This window comes from Stomoxys calcitrans, chromosome 1 (genome assembly GCF_963082655.1).
Source record: "Stomoxys calcitrans chromosome 1, idStoCalc2.1, whole genome shotgun sequence".
NCBI lineage: Eukaryota > Metazoa > Arthropoda > Insecta > Diptera > Muscidae > Stomoxys > Stomoxys calcitrans.
Genome location: NC_081552.1, coordinates 180,070,041 through 180,091,953, shown reverse-complemented (window position 1 = coordinate 180,091,953; position 21,913 = coordinate 180,070,041). Strand labels below are relative to the sequence as shown.

General features: G+C 39.3%; 1 protein-coding gene across 1 annotated transcript in view; it reads left to right on the top strand.

The window, feature by feature from the left end:
• LOC106092349 (homeobox protein araucan) overlaps positions 1–20,586 on the top strand; it is a 130,312-nt gene extending 109,726 nt beyond the window's left edge. Inside the window, 4 exon segments of the mRNA XM_059360564.1 lie at positions 9,291–9,652; positions 9,846–10,950; positions 11,069–11,168; positions 20,502–20,586. Coding sequence (XP_059216547.1) covers positions 9,291–9,652; positions 9,846–10,950; positions 11,069–11,156 — 1,555 coding nt within the window. The 3' untranslated portion in view covers positions 11,157–11,168; positions 20,502–20,586.
• The last annotated feature ends 1,327 nt before the right edge of the window (positions 20,587–21,913 follow it).

Below are 21,913 nucleotides of genomic sequence, written 5' to 3'. Positions count from 1 at the left end.
ATAAGTCCATCGCGTTCAACACTTTAGCTTTGGTTTTTTTATTAAGCTTACTGTGCAGTTAGAAATAGTCGCAAAAACTTAATTATAGCTTAGAAATTGTTGTTATTGCTTTGGGAGTTTAATTGTCACCATAGATGCTATGCCATGCCGTGGTTAGTAATAACATACAAAAAATGAACTTTTGTTAACTTTTAGGAATAACAAAAATGTAACACGTTTTGGGAGTAGCTTTTTTGCTATCATCGCGTTTCAACTTCACAAATTGATGGAGAAATTAAAACGCTATGCCAATCAGGGACGGTGGGAGGTTTTTTATTGTTTTTCCTTTTAGCTAAAATGTTGTTGTTTTTTTAGCAAAACTAAAAAATCAACAATTAGACTAACATTCTATTTAAATGAGAAGTTATTAGCTCTGTGATTATCAGATTTAAATTGTGTTTGAATGTTGATGTATTTGCTTCGCATGGCTATTGAAGTGTATTGGGAGCGTATGACCATCGTATATTAGACTTACTCATACGCTCCCATGTGCTGAATATGAAGGCTAGATGCTGTAAAGATGCCAGGCGGAAACAAGCAAAAGCGTGCTAAGTTCGGCCGGGCTGAATCTTATATACCCTCCACCATGGATCGCATTTGTGGAGTTATTTTCCCGGCATCTCTTCTTAGGCAAAAAAAAAAGATTATAAGAAAAGATTTGCTCTGCTATTAGAGCGATATCAAGATATGGTCCGGTTTGGACCAAAATTAAATTATATGTTGGAGACCTGTGTAAAATGTCAGCCAATTCGAATAAGAATTGCACCCTTTGTGGGCTCAAGAAGTAGAATAGAGAGATCGATTTATATGGGAGCTGTATCGGCCTAAAGACCGACTCAGACCATAATAAACACGTATGTTAATGGTCATGAGAGAATCCGTCGTACAAAATTTCAGGCAAATCGGATAATAATTGCGACCTCTGGAGGCTCAAGAAGTCAAGATCCCAGATCGGTTTATATGGCAGCAATATCAGGTTATGAACCGACTTAAACTTTATTTGACATAGTTGTTGAAAGTAACAATAAAAATCGTCTTGCGAAATTTCAGCCAAATCGGATAGAAACTGCGCCCTCTAGAAGCTCAAGAAGTCAAGTCCCCAGATCTGTTTATATGACAGCTATATCAGGTTATGAACCGATTTGAACCATATTTGGCACAGTTGTTGGATATCACAACAAAATACTACGTGCCAAAATTCATTCAAATTGGATAAGAATTGCGCCCTCTAGAGGCTCAAGAAGTCAAGACCCAAGATCGGTTTATATGACAGCTATATAAGGTTATGGACCGATTTGAACCATACTTGGCACAGTTGTTGGATATCGTAACAAAACACGTCGTGCACAATTTCATTCCAATCGGATAAGAATTGCGCACTATAGAGGCTTAAGAAGTCAAGACCCCAGATCGGTTTATATGGCAGCTATATCAGGTTATGAACCGATTTGAACCATTTTTGGCACAGTTGTTGGATATCACAACAAGATACTACGTGCCAAAATTCATTCAAATTGGATAAGAATTGCGCCCTCTAGAGGCTCAAGAAGTCAAGACCCAAGATCGGTTTATATGATAGCTATATAAGGTTATGGACCGATATGGCCCATTTACAATACCAACCGACCTACACTAATAAGAAGTATTTGTGCAAAATTTCAAGTGGCTAGCTTTACTCCTTCGGAAGTTAGCGTGCTTTCGACAGACAGACGGACAGACGGACGGACGGACAGACGGACAGACGGACAGACGGACGGACGGACAGACGGACGGACATGGCTAGATCGACATAAAATTTCACGACGATCAAGAATATATATACTTTATGGGGTCTCAGACGAATATTTCGAGTAGTTACAATCAGAATGACGAAATTAGTATACCCCCCATCCTATGGTGGAGGGTATAAAAATGCACTTTACAGGGTGCACATCCGATTTCGCCGCTATATGGAATGTAGATGTGGGTTGACTCCAGGAACACGAATCAGAAGTCCGTTTTTGGGGCAAAGACCCCTGGACCTTTGAAGCGGGCTTGTCTGTATAGATATGAGCTTTAACATAGCCCCAAAAAATAGTCCAAAGGCGTTAAATCGAACGATCTAGGCGGCGAATTGACCGGTATCGTATGTGAAATAAAATGTTCACCGAACTCGCCTCTCAATAAGTCCATTGGAACGTGTGCTGTTTAGCATGTGGCACCATCTTGTTGAAACCTCATGTCATGCAAGTCAAGCTCTTGCATTATGGCCAAAATAAAGTTGGATATCATCTCACGGTAGCGCTCACCATTCACAGTAACGTTATGACTCGCATCATCTTTGAAAAACAACGATCCAATGATGCCACCAGCCCATAAACCGCACCAAACTGTGACATTTTCTGGATTCTTCTGGCTAATCTTCACTCCACAATCGACAATTCTGCTTATTTATTTTGGAGAAGCACGCGATAAACTTTTTTTAACAGAGCACACATTTTCATAATAAAATTCAAAAATTTGTAAGCGTTGTTCGTTTGTAAGACAATTCATGGTTAAATTATAGACCAAACTGAAGATGTTTGACTGTGAAACAAAACACGAAGCGTGCGTGAGCTGTTTAAATCAGTGTTGCCAAAATGATAATAGCTAAAAAAAATACCCTTTATATATGGTAGCTATATCCAAATATGAACCAATTTCTTCCAATTTCAATAGGCTTGGTCTCTAGACTAAATAAGATACATATACAAAATTTTTCATAAAATGACATGGACAGAAAGATAGACAGACAGACGGACAGCCATAGACTAATAGACTAACACACACTCAGACGGACATAGCTATTGGTATCATAATGGGACAAATAGGACTACAAGCTCACTTAGTAAAATATTTGCGGCAAGTGACAGCATATGTAGGGCACGCGGGGAAGATGATGAGACGTTGGAGCATTTCCTATGCCATTGCCCGGCATTTGCGGCTAACAGATACCGGCACTTAGGTGGGGACACCGCCTGGACATGGACATGTGTCCATAGTGGCATGGGGCGGATCGATATCAGAGCCCTCCTTTCAACCTAATTCATTCAACCCACGACAAATGGGAGGATTTGACTGTTTCTACATAAAAAAAATAATTTAATGGCGATAAGCCTACTACTTTTGAGAGGACGTGCGGTTTTATGTCAAGGTTATTAAAATCAACATTTCTTCCCAAAATGGTCATAAAATATTATGAATTTTTTTATGGTTTATAGTTTTAAAAGCATACTGCCTTAGGATAGAACAAATCTTGTGTGGATGAATTCCCGACGGACTCTGAAGACGCAACAGTGATGTAATTTCTGAATCCTGACAATGATCCGGCTCCAGCAGATAAATCTCCACCATTGAAAGGCGGCTTTGGCGGCACTAAAGGTCCTTCTGATGGCAGGAGGATTTGACGTGGTACTTATGCAGCTATGATGGACTCCATAGTCCCGGACTTAAACTACTCAAGGGTACGGGGAATGGGAGACACAGAGCCTGTCTTTGCAAGGTGTAGTCTAAAGGTTTTCCTTCTTCCATCGCTAAGTATTAAAGATTCAGTAGCAGCCAGCCTTGAAATTAATAGGTCTCATTAATGGCTGACTTCCCTATATATGACACACGATTCGGAGATGCCGCCAAACTTTATGCTGCTGGTTGAACCCGCTTTGAGGGAAAAATAGCCTCATTGCTGGAAGTGATGCTAATGCACATCACCAGATATGGGACCGGCACGGGATTGCTGTGAACACCACACAGGCTTAAACTTTGAGGTCCGATCTGTGAGGTGCTCATAGCTGGCACGGGAAACTTAGCTGCGAGCTATAGGGGGCGTCCACAGGATGCGGATAGTGGAAACCTCCATACGGAGTAGCTACAACGGCAGTCGCGGACAATCAGCAATATCGAGCATTAAATTTTAAAGGGAGGTCGGCGGCACTGGCTCTTGTCTAAATACTGAGTGCCCATGACCCCTCATGATATGACAAGGCGAGTTATTCGCGACTTTAAGTAACCAATGGTTCCAACGGCGATCGTTCCCTTGGACCGGAACGAATTAGCTCACCTACAGAAGCTTAACGAGAACGCAACCTTTACATGCAACGTGGCTATAACTACAACAGCAACCAGATATAATGAAGTTCGGATATCAACGAAATTGGTTAGCTGCCTATCGAATACATCTTGAAACACGTTTTTTTTTGTTATTTTTGTGCCAACCACCTTAGGATAGGGGGTATATTCTTTTAGTCATTCCGTTTGCAACACATCGCAATTGCACATAGTATTGTTTTCGACTTCCACCAACTATGCAAAGTATTGTGGAAATCGGTTTATAACCTGATATAGCTCCCATATAAACTGATCTTCCGATCATACTTCTTGAGTTTCTAAAGGGTGCAATTTTTATCCGATTTGGCTTTGCAATGACTTCTTCTATGACCCTAAACATATGTGCCAAATATGGTTTAAATCGGTCCATAACCTGATATGGCTTCCATATAAACCGATCTCGAATTTAGACTTCTTAAGTCGCTAGAGAGCGTAATTGTTATCCGTTTCGGCTGAAATTTTGTGCAGTGACTTCACCTATGATCTTAAACATACTTGTCAAATATGGTTTGAATCGGTCCATAACCTGATGTAGCTCCTTTATAAGCCGATCAGCCGATTTTACTTCCTGAGGCCCTATATGGAGCAATTCTATTTAGGCTGATATTTTTGACAGTGATGTCAACTATGGTGTTGACCATCCAATCTAAGTATAGGTTGAATTGGTCTATAATCTGATATATGTAGCTCCAATAGCATGGCAATTTTTACCCATTGTTCTTTGTTTGCCTATAAAGAGCTACCAGGCAGATAAATTTAAAAATGCGATGAATGGTGGTGGTTATGTAAGATTCGGCCCGGTCAAACTTAGCACGCTTTTACTTGTGGTGATATAAAATTTAAAAGGAAATATCGCTTAAATAATAATATTCACTTTACCAATCTCTAGATCCTTAACATTTCTCTTAAATTCAATTAAAATTCCTCGCCCAATTTCACCAAAAATGAAAAAAAAAAAACAAGTAAAAGCGTGCTAAGTTCGGCCGGGCCGAATCTTATATACCCTCCACCATGGATCGCATATGTCAAGTTCTTTTCCCGGCATCTCTTCTTAGGCAAAAAAAAAGGATATAAGAAAAGATTTGCTCTGCTATTAGAGCGATATCAAGATATGATCCGGTTTGGACCACAATTAAATTATACGTTGGAGACCTGTGTAAAATGTCAGCCAATTCGAATAAGAATTGCGCCCTTTGTGGGCTCAAGAAGTATAATAGAGAGATCGATTTATATGGGAGCTATATCAGGCTAAAAACCGATTCAGACCATAATAAACACGTATGTTAATGGTCATGAGAGAATCCGTCGTACAAAATTTCAGGCAAATCGGATAATAATTGCGACCTCTAGAGGCTCAAGAAGTCAAGATCCCAGATAGGTTTATATGGCAGCTATATCAGGTTATGAACCGATTTGAACCATATTTGGCACAGTTGTTGGATATCATAACAAAATACTACGTGCCAAAATTCATTCAAATTGGATAAGAATTGCGCCCTCTAGAGGCTCAAGAAGTCAAGACCCAAGATCGGTTTATATGACAGCTATATCAGGTTATTGACCGATTTGAACCATACTTGGCACAGTTGTTGGATGTCATAACAAAATACGTTGTGCAAAATTTCATTCCAATGGGATAAGATTTGCGCACTCTAGAGGCTCAAGAAGTCCAGACCCCAGATCGGTGTATATGGCAGCTATATCAGGTTATGGACCGATTTGAACCATACTTGGCACAGTTGTTGGATATAATAACAAAACACGTCGTGCAAAATTTCATTCCAATCGGATAAGAATTGCGCACTCTAGAGGCTCAAGAAGTCAAGACCCAAGATCGGTTTATATGGCAGCTATATCAGGTTATGGACCGATTTGAACCATACTTGGCACAGTTGTTGGATATAATAACAAAACACGTCGTGCAAAATTTCATCCCAATCGGATAAGAATTGCGCACTCTAGAGGCTGAAGAAGTCAAGACCCAAGATCGGCTTATATGGCAGCTATATCAAAACATGGACCGATATGGCCCATTTACAATACCAACCGACCTACACTAATAAGAAGTATTTGTGCAAAATTTCAAGCGCCTAGCTTTACTCCTTCGGAAGTTAGCGTGCTTTCGACAGACAGACGGACGGACGGACGGACGGACAGACGGACGGACATGGCTAGATCGACATAAAATTTCACGACGATCACGAATATATATACTTTATGGGGTCTCAGACGAATATTTCGAGTAGTTACAAACAGAATGACGAAATTAGTATACCCCCCATCTTATGGTGGAGGGTATAAAAATAAAGCAACAAATCTTTAAAAAATCTCAACAGCATCGCGTTTACCATACCCAATGGGTATAGCAATATTGCAGCAATGAACTCCCTGCAAAGCACAATAAGTGGCCAGTGTCCTTGCTAGGGTTTGGCGTTAACATGACCACATCATACGCCATAAAAAAAGAGTGCGAAAATAAAACGTGCAAAAACAAGCAGCTCTAGAAACAACATCTCCGGTTTTACGAGAATGTTAAATTCCGGGCACATACGTTGCGGTTCTTCTGGGTGTTGTAACGGACGGCTGAAGTGATAGTTAACGGGTGCCCGGCAAGGCCATAAAAATCCCATGAAAAATGAAATGTGTAAAAACGGTGGGAAAACAAAAACCAGAGAAAAAAGCCATGGCACGCAAAAAGCAAGCAAAACAAAAATTACAAACCTCATAAGGCAAAAACAATGAAAAAAGAGAAGCTTTAGTTGGTCCTGTACTTGTCCCAGGCAAAAATAAGGATGCACAAGCAAACAATGCAAAAAAGGGCACCAAAGTAACTGTTTATGTGGCAGTTCATGACTAAAGACAAAAATAAAATATTAAATTATAGAACTAAAGCAATGGCCAGGTCTTTAAAATTTAGAAAATCGTAGTTGTAAGTTGTGTTATAACAATTAGGCATATAAATCTGAGAAAAAATTGTGCTAATCGAACTTGGTTGAATACGATTCGCTGCGAATAGTTAAGGTTATGACAATCGTCAGCATACACCAACCAACCAACACGATCAATTTAGTCCATTGTAAACCGATAGGAACAAAGGACGGTTATGGATCTGGGGTTCAAATAGACTGTATTAATTATTTTATACCCACCAATATAGGATGGGGGAAGACAATTCGTCCATAATGATACAGGACAAAAAGGAGAAAGTTCGTATCGTTGAACAATTTAGTGGAACTCCTTCTGCTTGCCAGTGCGGGTCACACACACAGCAATTGTTATATATTCTCCTTTTCATCGATGTCCTCATATCTTCCGAAGAAGTCGTTACTTGCAATTTTTAGTGAACTAGCATGACTACCAATCAGACAGTGAGCTGTCATGACAAACACAATGGCTGAGGCCCCGGTTCTAACCAGCGAAAGCATACCGATGGACCTCTTCAAGTCTAGATTGTTTTGGAGTGTTCACAACCCGCCATTTGTGGCCATCTATCAATCGTGCCTGAAGACTTAGCTTACATGCCGCTAGAGGCATACACACAGATTCCAGTTTCTGTGGATGATTAAGATAAAGGGTGATTTTTTTGAGGTTAGGATTTTCATGCATTAGTATTTGACAGATCATGTGGGATTTCAGACATGGTGTCAAAGAGAAAGATGCTCAGTATGCTTTGACATTTCATCATGAATAGACTTACTAACGAGCAACGCTTGCAAATCATTGAATTTTATTACCAAAATCAGTGTTCGGTTCGAAATGTGTTCATTCACCGTAACGTTGCGTCCAACAGCATCTTTGAAAAAATACGGTCCAATGATTCCACCAGCGTACAAACCACACCAAACAGTGCATTTTTCGGGATGCATGGGCAGTTCTTGAACGGCTTCTGGTTGCTCTTCACTCCAAATGCGGCAATTTTGCTTATTTGCGTAGCCATTCAACCAGAAATGAGCCTCATCGCTGAACAAAATTTGTCAAAATTTGAACACATTTCGAACCGAACACTGATTTTGGTAATAAAATTCAATGATTTGCAAGCGTTGCTCGTTAGTAAGTCTATTCATGATGAAATGTCAAAGCATACTGAGCATCTTTCTCTTTGACACCATGTCTGAAATCCCACGTGATCTGTCAAATACTAATGCATGAAAATCCTAACCTCAAAAAAATCACCCTTTAGAACTATGTCTCGCTAGTTCATCTACTCTAAAATTGTCTGGCGTATCTCCCGGCACCCAGAAAGGCATCAAGTTCGGCCCGATATTGTTTGTCTGTTTAACTCAAATATGGCTGAACCGATTTTCATGAAATTTTCACAAATGGGATGTCGAGTTTGAGTATAGGGTTCTACATCTTTTGATATCCGAAGGGGGGTGGGGGCAGACCCTCTCCCATACAACAAATTTTTAAAAACCCCAGATCTCGGAGATGTGTGCACCGATTTACCATACCACCATAATTTTGAGATCATACCGATTGGGACAATATAGGTATTAAACGAAAGGTATTTAGGAGTAGATTACGAACTTGACATTAAAATGTTACCCTTATTGTCGGGGGATCCCCCACCACCCAGCAGGACACTTTTACCGCTTTGGGCAATATGGGTTTCAAATGGAAGGTATTTTAAAGACGAGTACAAATTTGACAAAAAAAAAAATTAATCCTAGGTGTCTGAGGGCCCTCCAAACTCCTCAATACCTCCCAGCAGAACATATTTACCGATTGGGACAATATGGGTGCCAATGAGGCACCCAGGGACGGGGACTCTATCCTGGAGCAGTCAGTGAAGTTTGAGGTTTTATACAACTCAAACACAGAATCTGCTTCCCACTCTTCCCTTCCCGGAAAGCTAATTCGGAAAAACCTTAATCGAATCGGTTTCAGCGATAGATAGTGCTAGACACCCTTGAGCAGCCTGACTTGACTTGCATACCAAACGTGTTATAGTGTATCAAAAGGACGGTTTTGCCCAACTCAAGTCTATTTTTACTTCTTTTTGAATATAGCACATATCTATTATATTGCCTTTTGCAGCTTGGCCCTTGGCCCTCACTACAATTGCCTTTCGCTTAATTACAATAGAAAATTTCCTATATAACCTTTCTTCCTTCTTTTCAAACTTTCAGTTATGGTGCCTCTTATGACTTGGCCGCTCGACGTAAAAATGCCACCCGAGAATCTACTGCGACACTAAAAGCCTGGCTAAATGAACACAAAAAGAATCCCTACCCCACCAAGGGGGAGAAAATCATGTTGGCCATTATCACCAAGATGACTTTGACTCAGGTTTCTACATGGTTTGCCAATGCTAGACGTCGCCTGAAGAAGGAAAACAAAATGACCTGGGAACCCAAAAATCGTACCGATGATGATGAGGATGGCATCAATTCGGATGATGATAAAGATGACAAGGACATAGATGATGCCAAATCGCAGAGTATGCACTCAACAAATCCTCAAATGAGCGGCCCTATGACAGTGAGAAAAGGTTAGACCATGTAACAAAATTAAATCCTATTGGCCTTATTCACAAAACTTTATGAAGCCTAAAGATAGGTTTATTTGACAGTTCTCTAAAAGAAATATGTCAAATAAACTTATTTCAAATTTGTCTAAACCTACTGTCATAAACAAAATTTAGTACAAAATACTGAGTTGTTGTTTTTTCGTCCACATTTCAGATCTTGAAAAGTCCGATTTGGCCGACGATGAACATCAAATGAAAAGCCTTAATCATCCGGGCGACTTGCGCATGAGTCTTAACTTTCCTGGTGCTGGATATCCCACCGGAGCCAGCCATCCTCATGGCTATCATCCCTATCATCAACATCCGGCTTATTATCAACACCAACAGCAATCCATGTTTCCATCAGGCTATTCACATGCGGCCGGTGAAAGTTTGATTGCGGCTGGCAAACACGAAGTCAGTGATTCAAAAAACCCCATGAGCCGGGACTGTGGCGTACCAATTCCAGCCAGCAAGCCGAAAATCTGGAGTTTAGCCGACACAGTCGCCAGCAAAACACCTCCACTACATTCGGCAGCTTATATGGCTCAGCAACAGCATCAACTACAGAGGCATCAGCAACAGCACCCCATGCAGCAGCTGCAGCAAATGAGCAGTTTAATACCGGTGGCTTCACCTCAAAACACCAACAGCAGCAGCAACAGCAACAACAACAGCAATATGATGAGTGGAAGCTACAACACAAATCCCTATACCCGGGCGCCTTCTACAGCCTACGAGAATTTTCTAGGAGTTATGGCTACCAACAATATGCCACCCTACAGCAACAACAACAGCAGCAACAACACGCCCAGCAGCAACATCACAAGTCTTCATTCAATCAACAACCGCCATCCCAACAGCACGCCGCCTATTACATCCCAACCAGCACCCCCAAACGCCCATCATATACCACATCCGCATCATCAGCAGCACCAGCGAACACCTACCATGAATCAACAACGGGGGATGGGGTTTCCCGAAGCCCAACCCGACACTCCACCCCAAACTCCACCGAATATGAAGGTGCCGAACGTCCAATTGGCCACGAACCTCTTGCTTACCGCTACTCAAGCCCATATGACCGCTACCTGCCACAACATCAACAGTAGCCATCATGCCCACCATAACGCAAATTCTTATGGTGCTGCCCCCGGTCACTACACCCGATCCTATGGCTATTCACCGCGTGATGAAAATTCATTGGGCAGTTCATGCAGTTCCGCCTCCGGTTCTCTACATGATCAAGATCCTCAGGAATATAAAATGGTCTTTAAGACGTAAGTACACCGCAATTTCGTATTCCCAATCAGAAATGGCCTCCTTGTGACAATATTTTGAAATGATTTAGCATCCCAAATCTAAACTAAGTCTATGTTGCATTTCTTACTATAAAAGTCAGCAAAATGTGATTAACCCTAAGCCGTTAGACCTTCGGAAAGTTATACTAAACAAAATATGTATGTACTCACATACAGATATGTAAAGAGTTGTAAAGGTTGGTATTATTTTCTAATCTAAGCTTAAAATAATGCTTGATTCAGTTGATAAACTGTAGAACTTGCTTTTAGTTTGTCTTTAGCTAGGCTAAACTATGTTGTAGACTAGTGTCCATATTCACAAAGCAGGCTTATTTGACAGATTTCCTTTATAGAACTGTGAAATAAACCTCCTTAAACACTGTTTTAAGTTTTGTGAATGCCGGTGTAAGCTTGTCTGTTAAACAGACATCAGGTCAGTACAACATAGGATGTGATCTGATTGATTTTGAAACTGAACTGTTCTACAGACTTCTTCAAAAGTTTTCCAATGTTCGTAGAGTAAAATTTGAAATTATTTCCTTCTAAGGAATGTTTAGTAATCAATCGACAAGCTGTTATAAATGTTGTACGATTTGGTGTTTTGATGTTTGTGATATACCGTTTGAGACTCTAGCCGAACTACGAAATAGTTTCCAACCGCTTCATCTCCATTTGCCCTTTTCATTGGAGTTTTGATATTCTCTTCAACGTTTGGCGATATTATTCACATTTAAATGACTTTTTTGATGGAGCTTCTTCATTCAATCTGAAAAGTAAGTAGTGGGAAAGATATTTTCCGATGCCGATGTCGATTCCCCGTTTGTACAATTCGGGTGAAATTCGATTTTTCACGGTAAGGCATGGTTCGGTAAAATGGCCAATCGATGGAAGGCCATCGCAGTGCAGATGTTAGAATGACGTCTATGACACTGAACGCCTCGCTTCAAATCGTGGCGAGAACATCAGAAAAAAATTTTCAGTGGTGGTTATCCCCTCCTAATGCTGGCGACATCTGTGAGCTACTTTGCCATTTAAAAACTTCTCCCCAAACAGGTGTCGCACTGCACTCATTGAAATGTGAGAAAATTGCCCTCAGTCTGAGCCGATTTCAACTAAAATTGGCAAACATATTCAAAGTCATAAAAGAAAATTTTGTGCAACATTTTGAGAATGTTAAATAAGAAAGTTATGAAAAACGCTGACAAGAACTCTTAAAGGACAAGTAACAAGTAATAAGTAAAAGCGTGCTAAGTTCGTTCGGATTCTGCTAAAATATGGGATCTATTTAGTTGTAGACCGAATTGGACCGTACTTGGTGCAGCTGTTGAAGGTCATAACAGAACACTATATGTAAAATTTCAGCCAAATCTGATAAAAATTGCGACTTTAAGGGCTGAAGAAGTCAAATCGAGAGATCGGTTTATATGGCAGCTATACCAAATTCTTGACCGATTTGAACCGTGCTTGGCACAATTATTGGGAGTCACAACAGAACACAATGAACAATATTTCAGCCAAATCGGACAAAAATTGCGGCTTCCAGACGCTCAGGAAATCAAATCGGGAGATCGGTTTATATGGGAGCTATATCAGTTTATAGACCGATTTGAACCATACGTAGCTGTATTATTGGGAGTCATAGCAGAACACTATGTACAAAATTTCAGCCAAATCGGACAAAAAATGTGGCTTCAATGGGCTCGAGAAATCAAATCGGGAGATCAGTTTATATGGGATATAAATAAGGTTATACACAGATTTAAACTGTACTTGGCACAGTTGTTGGAAGTCAAAATAGAACACTATGTGTAAAATTTCAGCCAAATCGGACAAAAATTGCGGCTTCCAGGGGCTTAGGAAGTCAAATCGAGAGATCGGTTTATATGGGAGCTATATCATGTTATAGACCGATTTGGACTATACGTAGCTCTATTATTGGGAGTCATAACACAACACTATGTGCCAAATTTCAGCCAAATCGGATGGAAATTGTGGCTTCCATGGGGTCGAGAAATCAAATCAGGAGATCGGTTTATATGGAAGCGATATCAGGTTTTTGACCAATTTGTTGTCGGAAGTTATAACAGAACACTATGAATTGTGTCTTCCATGGGTTCAAGAAATCAAATCGGGAGATCGGTTTATATGGGAGCTATATCCAAATCTGAACCGAAATGGCCCATTTGCAATCCCCAATGACCTACGTCAATAAGAAGCAACTGTGCAAAATTGCAAGTGGCTAGCACTACGCGTTTGACCGATATCGTGACTTCGACAGAAAGATGGATGGACGGACGGACATGGCTACTTTATGGGGTCCTAGATCAATATTTCGAGGTGTTACAAACGGAATGACTAGATTAGTATACACCCAGCCTATGGTGGTGAGTTTAAAAAGGTGTTAAGTTCGGCCGGGCCGAACTTTGATACCCACAATCTCGGGTATATATATAAATCAGCTTTCATCATAGTCCGGTGAAAATTGCATAATGTATTTCCCCACAGCAGTTATATGGAAAAATTGTCCGACATGGACTAAATTCGACTCGGACATTGAGTGGTCTAGTAACTACAAGCCATTGTCCAATTTTATAGAGCAAAATATTGGTAGTTTTTCTAACTATATCCAGATAAAGACCGATCTGAGCCATATACGAAACAGATGTCGAGGACCATGACATAAGTCTCTGCGTGAACCGATCTAGGCTAAATTTAAGAGGGATGTCAAAGGGCCTAACACAATTCACTGTCCCACAATACTGCGAAATCGGACAATAAATGCGCCTTTCATGGGCCCAAAACCTTAAATCGAGAGATCGGTCAATATGGCAGCCATATCCACATCTGAACCGATCTGGAACAAATTACAGAAAGATATCGAGAGGCCTAATTCAACTTGCAAAGCAAAGTTGCCCATAAACATTCCAGGAACAGGGGCGAACTTCTCACAAATCTACGAGTGCTGTCCGATTCAAGTTTAAGTTTAATGATAAGGTCGTCCTCCGAGTCCGCACGGCGTGTCGCAGTGCGACACCTTTTTGTGAAGAAGTTTTTACACGGCTGCACTACCAAATGGTACAGTACCTCACAAATGTCGCCAGCATTAGGAGGGGAAAACCACCGCTGAAAATTTTTATGAAGTTCTCTCCAGAATTGGAACCCAGGCGTTCAGCCTCATAGGCGGATATGATAACTTCTGCGCTACGGTGGCATCCGACGGACACAACTTATAGTCCCAAATTTCGGCAAAATCGGACAATAAATTAGTCTTTTATGGGCCCAATACTTTAAATCGAGAGATCGATCTATATGGCAGTTATATTCAAATCTGGATCGATCCAGGCCAAATTGAATAACGATATCAAGGTTTCAGCAAAATCGGATTTTGTGGGACTAAGACCTTAAATCAGCGGATCGGTGTGTAAGGGGGCTATATCAGGATATAGTCCGATGCAGCCCACCCTCGAACTTACCCTTCCAATGGAAAAAAATTATCTGTGGAAAGTTTCAGCTCAATATCGCAATTTTTAACGACTGAGCGTGATTACGACAGACGGACGGACATGGCTAGATCGTCTTAGATTTTTACGGCGATGAAGAATATATATTCACTTTATGGGATGGGAAATGGATATTTCGATGTGTTACAAACGAAATGAAAAAATTAATATACCCCCATCCTTCGGTGGTGGGTATACAAATCGGGTGATTCATACATGTGGGAGCTATATCTAAATCAGAACCAATTTTTATGAAATTCATAAGCGGTGACAAGAGTCATAAGTGTATTATTTGATCTAAATTTCCTGCAAATCTGCTAAAAACTGACTACATTACTGCACTATTAGTCGAAACCAAACGAACATATATATGGGAGCTATATACAAACCTGAAACTATTTATTTCATTTTCAAAAAAGCTTTGTCTCTATTCCAAAAAGGATTACTCTGACGAATTTGAAGAAGATCGGATAGAAATTGCGACCTGTACTTTGTAGGCAAATCAACATGGACAGACAGAGAGATAATAAGATTGACTGACAGATAGACGGATATACAGACAGACGGACAAAGCTAATTCGAATCAGAAAGTGATTCTGAGTCGATCCGTACACCTCTCAATGGGTCTATCTTCCTTACTTCTGATAGTTACAAAAACCGAAAAATGTTTGTCAAAATTTTAAAGATTCACAATTTAAAGCAAACACAATTTAAAGATGATTATTTTTCTACCTTTTTGCTGAAACCTATTTTACTTCATATTAAGGATTTTTTACATTCAGGTTGATAAATCCTTAACCTTGCGTTGTTGTTATTAATGACAGAAATCCAAAATGAAGATCTAAATATCGTTCATGGTTAGGATATTGACCTTGGGAAAAAACAACAGTGAACTCTAATTAAGGACGCAAAATAGCCTTACAAATAGGAGCGTGTTTAAATGTTTATTTTTATAACCACCATCATAGGGGTATACTAATCTAGTCATTTCATTTGTCAGACCTTGAAATTTTGATCTAAGACCCCATAAAGTAAAAATATTCTTGATGGTCTCGACATTTTGAGTCGATCTAGCCATGTCCGTCCGTCAATCCGTCCATCTGTTGAAATCACGATAGGTCGAACGCGTAAAGCTAGCTGCCTGGAATTTTGCACAGATTCTTAATATTGATGCATTTCGTCGAGGATTGCAAATGGGCCATATTGGTTTAGATTTGGATATAGCACTCATATAAACCGATTTCCTGATTTGACTTCTTGAGCCCATGGAAGCCAAATTTTTATTCGATTTGGCTAAAATATTGCAGATAGTGCTCCTTTATGACTTTCAACAACTGTGCCAAGTACGGTCCGAATCGGGCTATAACCTTATATAGCTCCCATGTAAACCGATCTCCAATTAGACTTCTTGGTCCCTGGAAACCACATTTTTTGTCCGATTTGGCTAAAACTTTGCACATAGTTCTCTGTTGTGACTTCCAACACCTGTACGATGAACGGTCTAAATCGGTCTATAACCTGACATAGCTCCCATATAAACCGATCTCCCGATTTGAATTCATGAGCTCCTACATGCCGCAATTTTCATCCAATTTGGCTAGAAACTCAAACTACGTGCCAAATATGGTCTGAATCCGTCCATAATTTGATATACTGGGTTGCCCAAAAAATAATTGTGGATTTTTTAATAGAAAGTAAATGCATTTTTAATAAAACTTAGAATGAACTTTAATCAAATATACTTTTTTTACAATTTTTTCTAAAGCAAGCAAAAAGTAACAGCTGATAACTGAAAGAAGAAAGAATGCAATTACAAAGTCACAAGCTGTGAAAAAATTTGTCAACGCCGACTATATAAAAAATCCGCAATTACTTTTTGGGCAACCCAATAGCTTCCATATAAACCAATCTCCCGATTTAACTTCTTGAGCCCCTATGGGGCGCTATTCTTTTCGGATTTGGCGGAAATTTTGCACAATGACTTTTACTATGGTCTCGATTAGCCAAGTCATGTATGGTCCGAATCGGTCTATAACCTGATATAGCTTCAATTGCATAGCATTTCAGGTCACCTTAGCTCAGAGGTTAGCATGTCCACCTACGCTTAACGCCTGGGTTTGAATCCAGGAAAAAGCATCAGAAAAAAGATTTCAGCGGTGATTAAATATATGTATTTGTTTAAAATTTTTAATAAACGTTATTTAATTTTTGTTATTTATCAACGAACGTATATTCATTAGATCGTCCCATTCTATAAGGGAGAAATTTTTATACCCAACACCACCACTATGGTACAGAGTATTTTAATTTTGTGCATTTGTTTGCAACGCTAAGTAGGAGAAGAGCTAGACCCATCGATAAGTATACCGACCGGATTAGAATCACTTCCTGATTCGATTTAGCTATTTCCGTCCGTATTCTTGTAATCAAGGTACAGGTTGTAGTTGTTGTCCGATTTTCAAAAAAATTTGCAGTAGCCTTTTTTTGGTCCACGGACGAACGTTATTGATTTTGAAAAATATCGGTCCAGATTTATATATGGCTCCCATATATGTCTTTCATCCGATGTGCCCTTTTAAAGCTGTAGAAGCCACAGTTTTGGCCTGATCTTTACACAATTCTGCATGAGATGTTTTATTTATGTTTCTATGAAAATGGGTTCAGATTTAGATGTAGATTACATATATATCTTTCATCCCATATGGCCTTTTAAGGTTGTAGTCGCCACAATTTTGGTTCGATCTTTATAAAACTTAGCATGAGGTGTTTAGCACGTGTGCTAAATTTTATTGTAGTCGGTCCAGATTTAGATATATCTCCTATATACCTTTCATCCGATATGGCTCTTAAAGTCTGTAGTAGCTACTATTTAAGTCCTATCGACAAAAACATCTTACAAGGTTCTATTATGCAAAATTAAAGTCTGACTGACTAGATTTCCAAATATGTTTCATATATTGAAAGTAGTATGTATGTTGACTCGTTGGTGTTGAGTATTTTATAGTCGGCTCCGTCCGACTTTTGCCTTTCCTTACTGGTTTTGTTTTGCAAATAGTGAGTTTCTCGCCCCATTATTATACCTTCCACCATAAGATGGGGGGTATACTAATTTCGTCATTATGTTTGTAACTACTCTAAATATTCGTCTGAGACCCCATAAAGTATATATATTCTTGATCGTCGCGACATTTTATGTCGATCTAGCCATGTCCGTTCGTCTGTCCGTCCGTCTGTCTGTCCGTCCGTCTGTCCGACCGTCCGTCCGTCTGTCTGTCGAAAGCACTCTAACTTCCAAAGGAGTAAAGCTAAGCTCTTGAAATTTTGCACAAATACTTCTTATTAGTGTAGGTCGGTTGGTATTGTAAATGGACCATATCGGTCCATGTTTTGATATAGCTGCCATATAAACCGATCTTGGGTCTTGACTTCTTGAGCCTCTAGAGTGCGCAATTCTTATCCGATTGGAATGAACTTTTGCACGACGTGTTTTGTTATGATATCCAACAACTGTGCCAAATATGGTTCAAATCGGTTTATAACCTGATATAGCTGTCATATAAACAGATCTGGGGACTTGACTTCTTGAGCCTCTAGATTACGCAATTCTTATCCGATTTGAATGAAATTTTGCACGAAGTGTTTTATTATGGTATCCAATAACTGTGCCAAGTATGGTTCAAATCGGTCCATAACCTGATATAGCTGTCATATAAATCGATCTTGGGTCTTGACTTCTTGAGCCTCTACAGGGCTCAATTCTTATCCAATTTTAATGAATTTTTGCACGAAGTGTTTTGTTATCCAACAACTGTGCCAAGTGTGGTTCAAGTCGGTTCATAACCTGATATATCTGTCATAGCTATATCAGATTGCAATTATTATCCGATTTGCCTGAAATTTTGTACTACGGATCCTCTCATGACCATCAATATACGTGTTCACTATGCTCTGAATCGGTCTATAGCCCGATACAGCTCCCATATAAATCGATCTCTCTATTTTACTTCTTGAGCCTCTAAAGGGCTCAATTTTTATTTGAGTTGGCTGACATTTTACACAGTTCTCCAACATGTAATTTGTCCATGTAATTTGTGGTCCAAAACGGACCATATCTCTAATAGCACTGCAAATCTTTTCTTATATCCTTTTTTGCCTAAGAAAAGATGCCGGGAAAAGAACTCGACAAATGCGATCCATGGAGGAGGGTATGTAAGATTCGGCCCGGCCGAACTTAGCACGCTTTTACTTGTTTTTTTTTTCCTTTTGGTCCCAATAAGCGAAATATGAAATTGAAAATAGTGAATTTTTTGAGACCCTTTGGAGGATTTTACATTTGAGAATTAAATTTGAGCACAAAGTAAACATTTATATGACACTTATTGTTAACAAAACACAAGTTACATCTAGAGTTACTATTTTGGCAGTTAATAGTGCGTAAATTGTCTCAGAATTACATCCTAGTTCGATCTATCCACGTCCGTCTGGGAGCGATTCTACCTGTATATCTGTTCGACAGTTTATTACTCATCTGAAAGCCACTGATTTCATCAAAATTGGTTCAATTTTAGATATAGCTCCCAGATGAAGATTGTAGCCGAAGATGAATTATTGAGCTGAAGTTTCTGGGGCTTGAAAACTATACTGGGAACTTTATGTAAATCTGAACCGATTTTGATAAAATTAAGCAGAGGCTTTCAGATGAGTAATACAACATTCCATACCAGATTTGATGCAAATGCGTTGAAAATTGTGGTAGCTAGGCTTTTATTAGTGTAAGTTGGGCGAATTTTATTTTGGAAGTTATATCTTAATTGCAAGACCAGTAAGGAAAAGCTAAAGTCGGGCGGGGATGACTGTATAATACCCTGCACCACTAGATGCCTCTAAAACTACTTTGAAATAAAAAGTAGTACTCAGTAAATGCTAGAACATAAGCTATTCATTATACCTTATTTCATATTGTGCAAATCGGGCGATACATATATATGGGAGCTATATCCAAATCTGAACCGAATTTGATGAAACATTTCATATCTGTTAAGATCAGTAACAAAATAATCCATGCAAATCGATTTGAAATCAAGATTACTACGGCCGTATGAATGTTAATCGGGCCATACATAGATATGGGAGCTATATCCAAATCTGAACTGATGTTTATGCAATTTTTCATATATGTTATGATCGATGACAAAACAATCCATTCCAAATTTCGTGCAGATCGGTTAAAAATTGCAGACTTATAAGTGCAAACCGGGCGATACATAAATTAGGGAGCTATATCAAAAGCTGAACTCATTTGTATAATAGCGTCCCGGGGCCACAAAAATGACATGTGCAAACTTTCGTGACAATTGGACTTCAAACACGACCTGTACCTTGCTTACAAGAATATATGGACTCATGGACGGACATGGCTTAATCGAATCGGAAAGTGATTCCGAGTCGATCGGTATACTTAGCAATGGATGTCGCTCCGCTCCTTCTTAGCATTGCAAAAAAATGCTCAAAGTTATAGTAACCTGTACAAGAGTGGTGGTGTAGGGTATAAAAACGACAGACGAACTGTCAGCACCGAAAGGAAATGAAGAAAGACGGACATGGCTAAGCCGCATCAGCAGAAGTTTCTGAGTCGAACAACTCATTATATCACAACCACACTAGTGGTGCACGGTAAAATTCATTTATTTATATTTTGTAATAAATTCCATATAAATGTAAACTTAGTTCACCAACCTCATGCTAGGACCTAAAATACCCAACTGTACTCCTTGGAAAGCGCTACATCCAACTTTTGGGCGTCGTGGCGGCACGGGTTATAGTTAACCCATCAACATAATATTATGTATTTTGCTTATTGGGATCAAAAGGAAAAGAAATGGAGGATATGCTTTAAAAAAACCCTTTTTGTTTTTTTGGTACGCTCTAATATTCATACATACATTTTACGAAAAAATATTATGAATATAAACAAATGTTCTTTTTTCGATTTGATTTAACATACGTACATACATTATTATTTCTTTTCAGTGAACATCTAAATGGTTTTGTACCACCAGTATAAAAGTTTCGCTACAAAAAATGTGGATGGTTAAACAGTATTTTCTAAAAAGAGCAAATATAAAGTAAGTATTAAATAATTCAATAAATACATACATTTATACACAAGAATCCGCTATGAATATAATTCCAGTCCCATATGAATATAAACTATTGGGTTGCCCAAAAAGTAATTGTCGGTAATATAGTAGTAATATAGTCGGCGTTGACAAATTTTTTCGACGGCTTGTGACTCTGTAATTGCATTCTTTCTTCTGTCAGTTATCAGCTGTTACTTTTAGCTTGCTTTTGAAAAAAAAGTGCGCGAAGTTTTGTTTACATTTGTTTGTTTGGCGTCAATTTGAATATGGGTACCACATGTATTGAAAGAAATTCATTTAACAAACCGAATCAACGCTTGTGATATGCACCTTAAACGCAATGAATTCGATCCGTTTTTAAAACGAATCATAACTGGAGATGAAAAATGGATTGTTTACAACAACGTTAGTCGAAAACGATCATGGTCCAAGCATGGTGAACCAGCTCAAACCACTTCAAAGGCTGATATCCACCAAAAGAAGGTTATGCTGTCTGTTTGGTGGGATTGGAAGGGTGTGGTATATTTTGAGCTGCTTCCAAGGAACCAAACGATTAATTCGTATGTTTACTGTCAAGAATTGGACAAATTGAATACAGCCATCAAGTAGAAGCGACCAGAATTGGTCAATCGTAAAGGTGTCATATTCCACCAGGACAACGCTAGACCACACACATCTTTGGTCACTCGCCAAAACCTGAGTGAGCTTGGCTTGGCCACCATATAGCCCTGACCTTGCACCATCAGACTACCATTTATTTCGATCTTTGCAGAACTCCTTAAATGGTAAAACTTTCGGCAATGATGAGGCTATAAAATCGCACTTGGTTCAGTTTTTTGCAGATAAAGGCCAGAAGTTCTATGAGCGTGGAATACTAAATTTACCATAAAGATGGCAAAAGGTTATTGAACAAAATGGCAATTATATATTTGATTAAAGTTCATTCTAAGTTTTATTAAAAATGCATTTACTTTCTTTTAAAAAATCCGCAATTACTTTTTAGGCAACCCAATATTTATACTATTTGATATGTAGTTATTTCGAGTTTGAAATCCGTATTTTAGAAAAGTGTAATGAGTAAATTCAAGCCGTATTTAGTATCGAGGAGACTTGTTTTTTTTTTGTTTTTTTTTTTAATCGAGTGATCGCTGTATATGAAAACTATTTCCCAATATTCTATGAAAACTGAACATGATAAGGGTATTGAGCAGAGCTGCGGAGTCTGACCCTCTCAAGTCGGGGTCGGAGTATTAAGCCAGAGTCGGAGAGCGGATCGGAGTCGGGGCAAGGGTGCTCAACTCT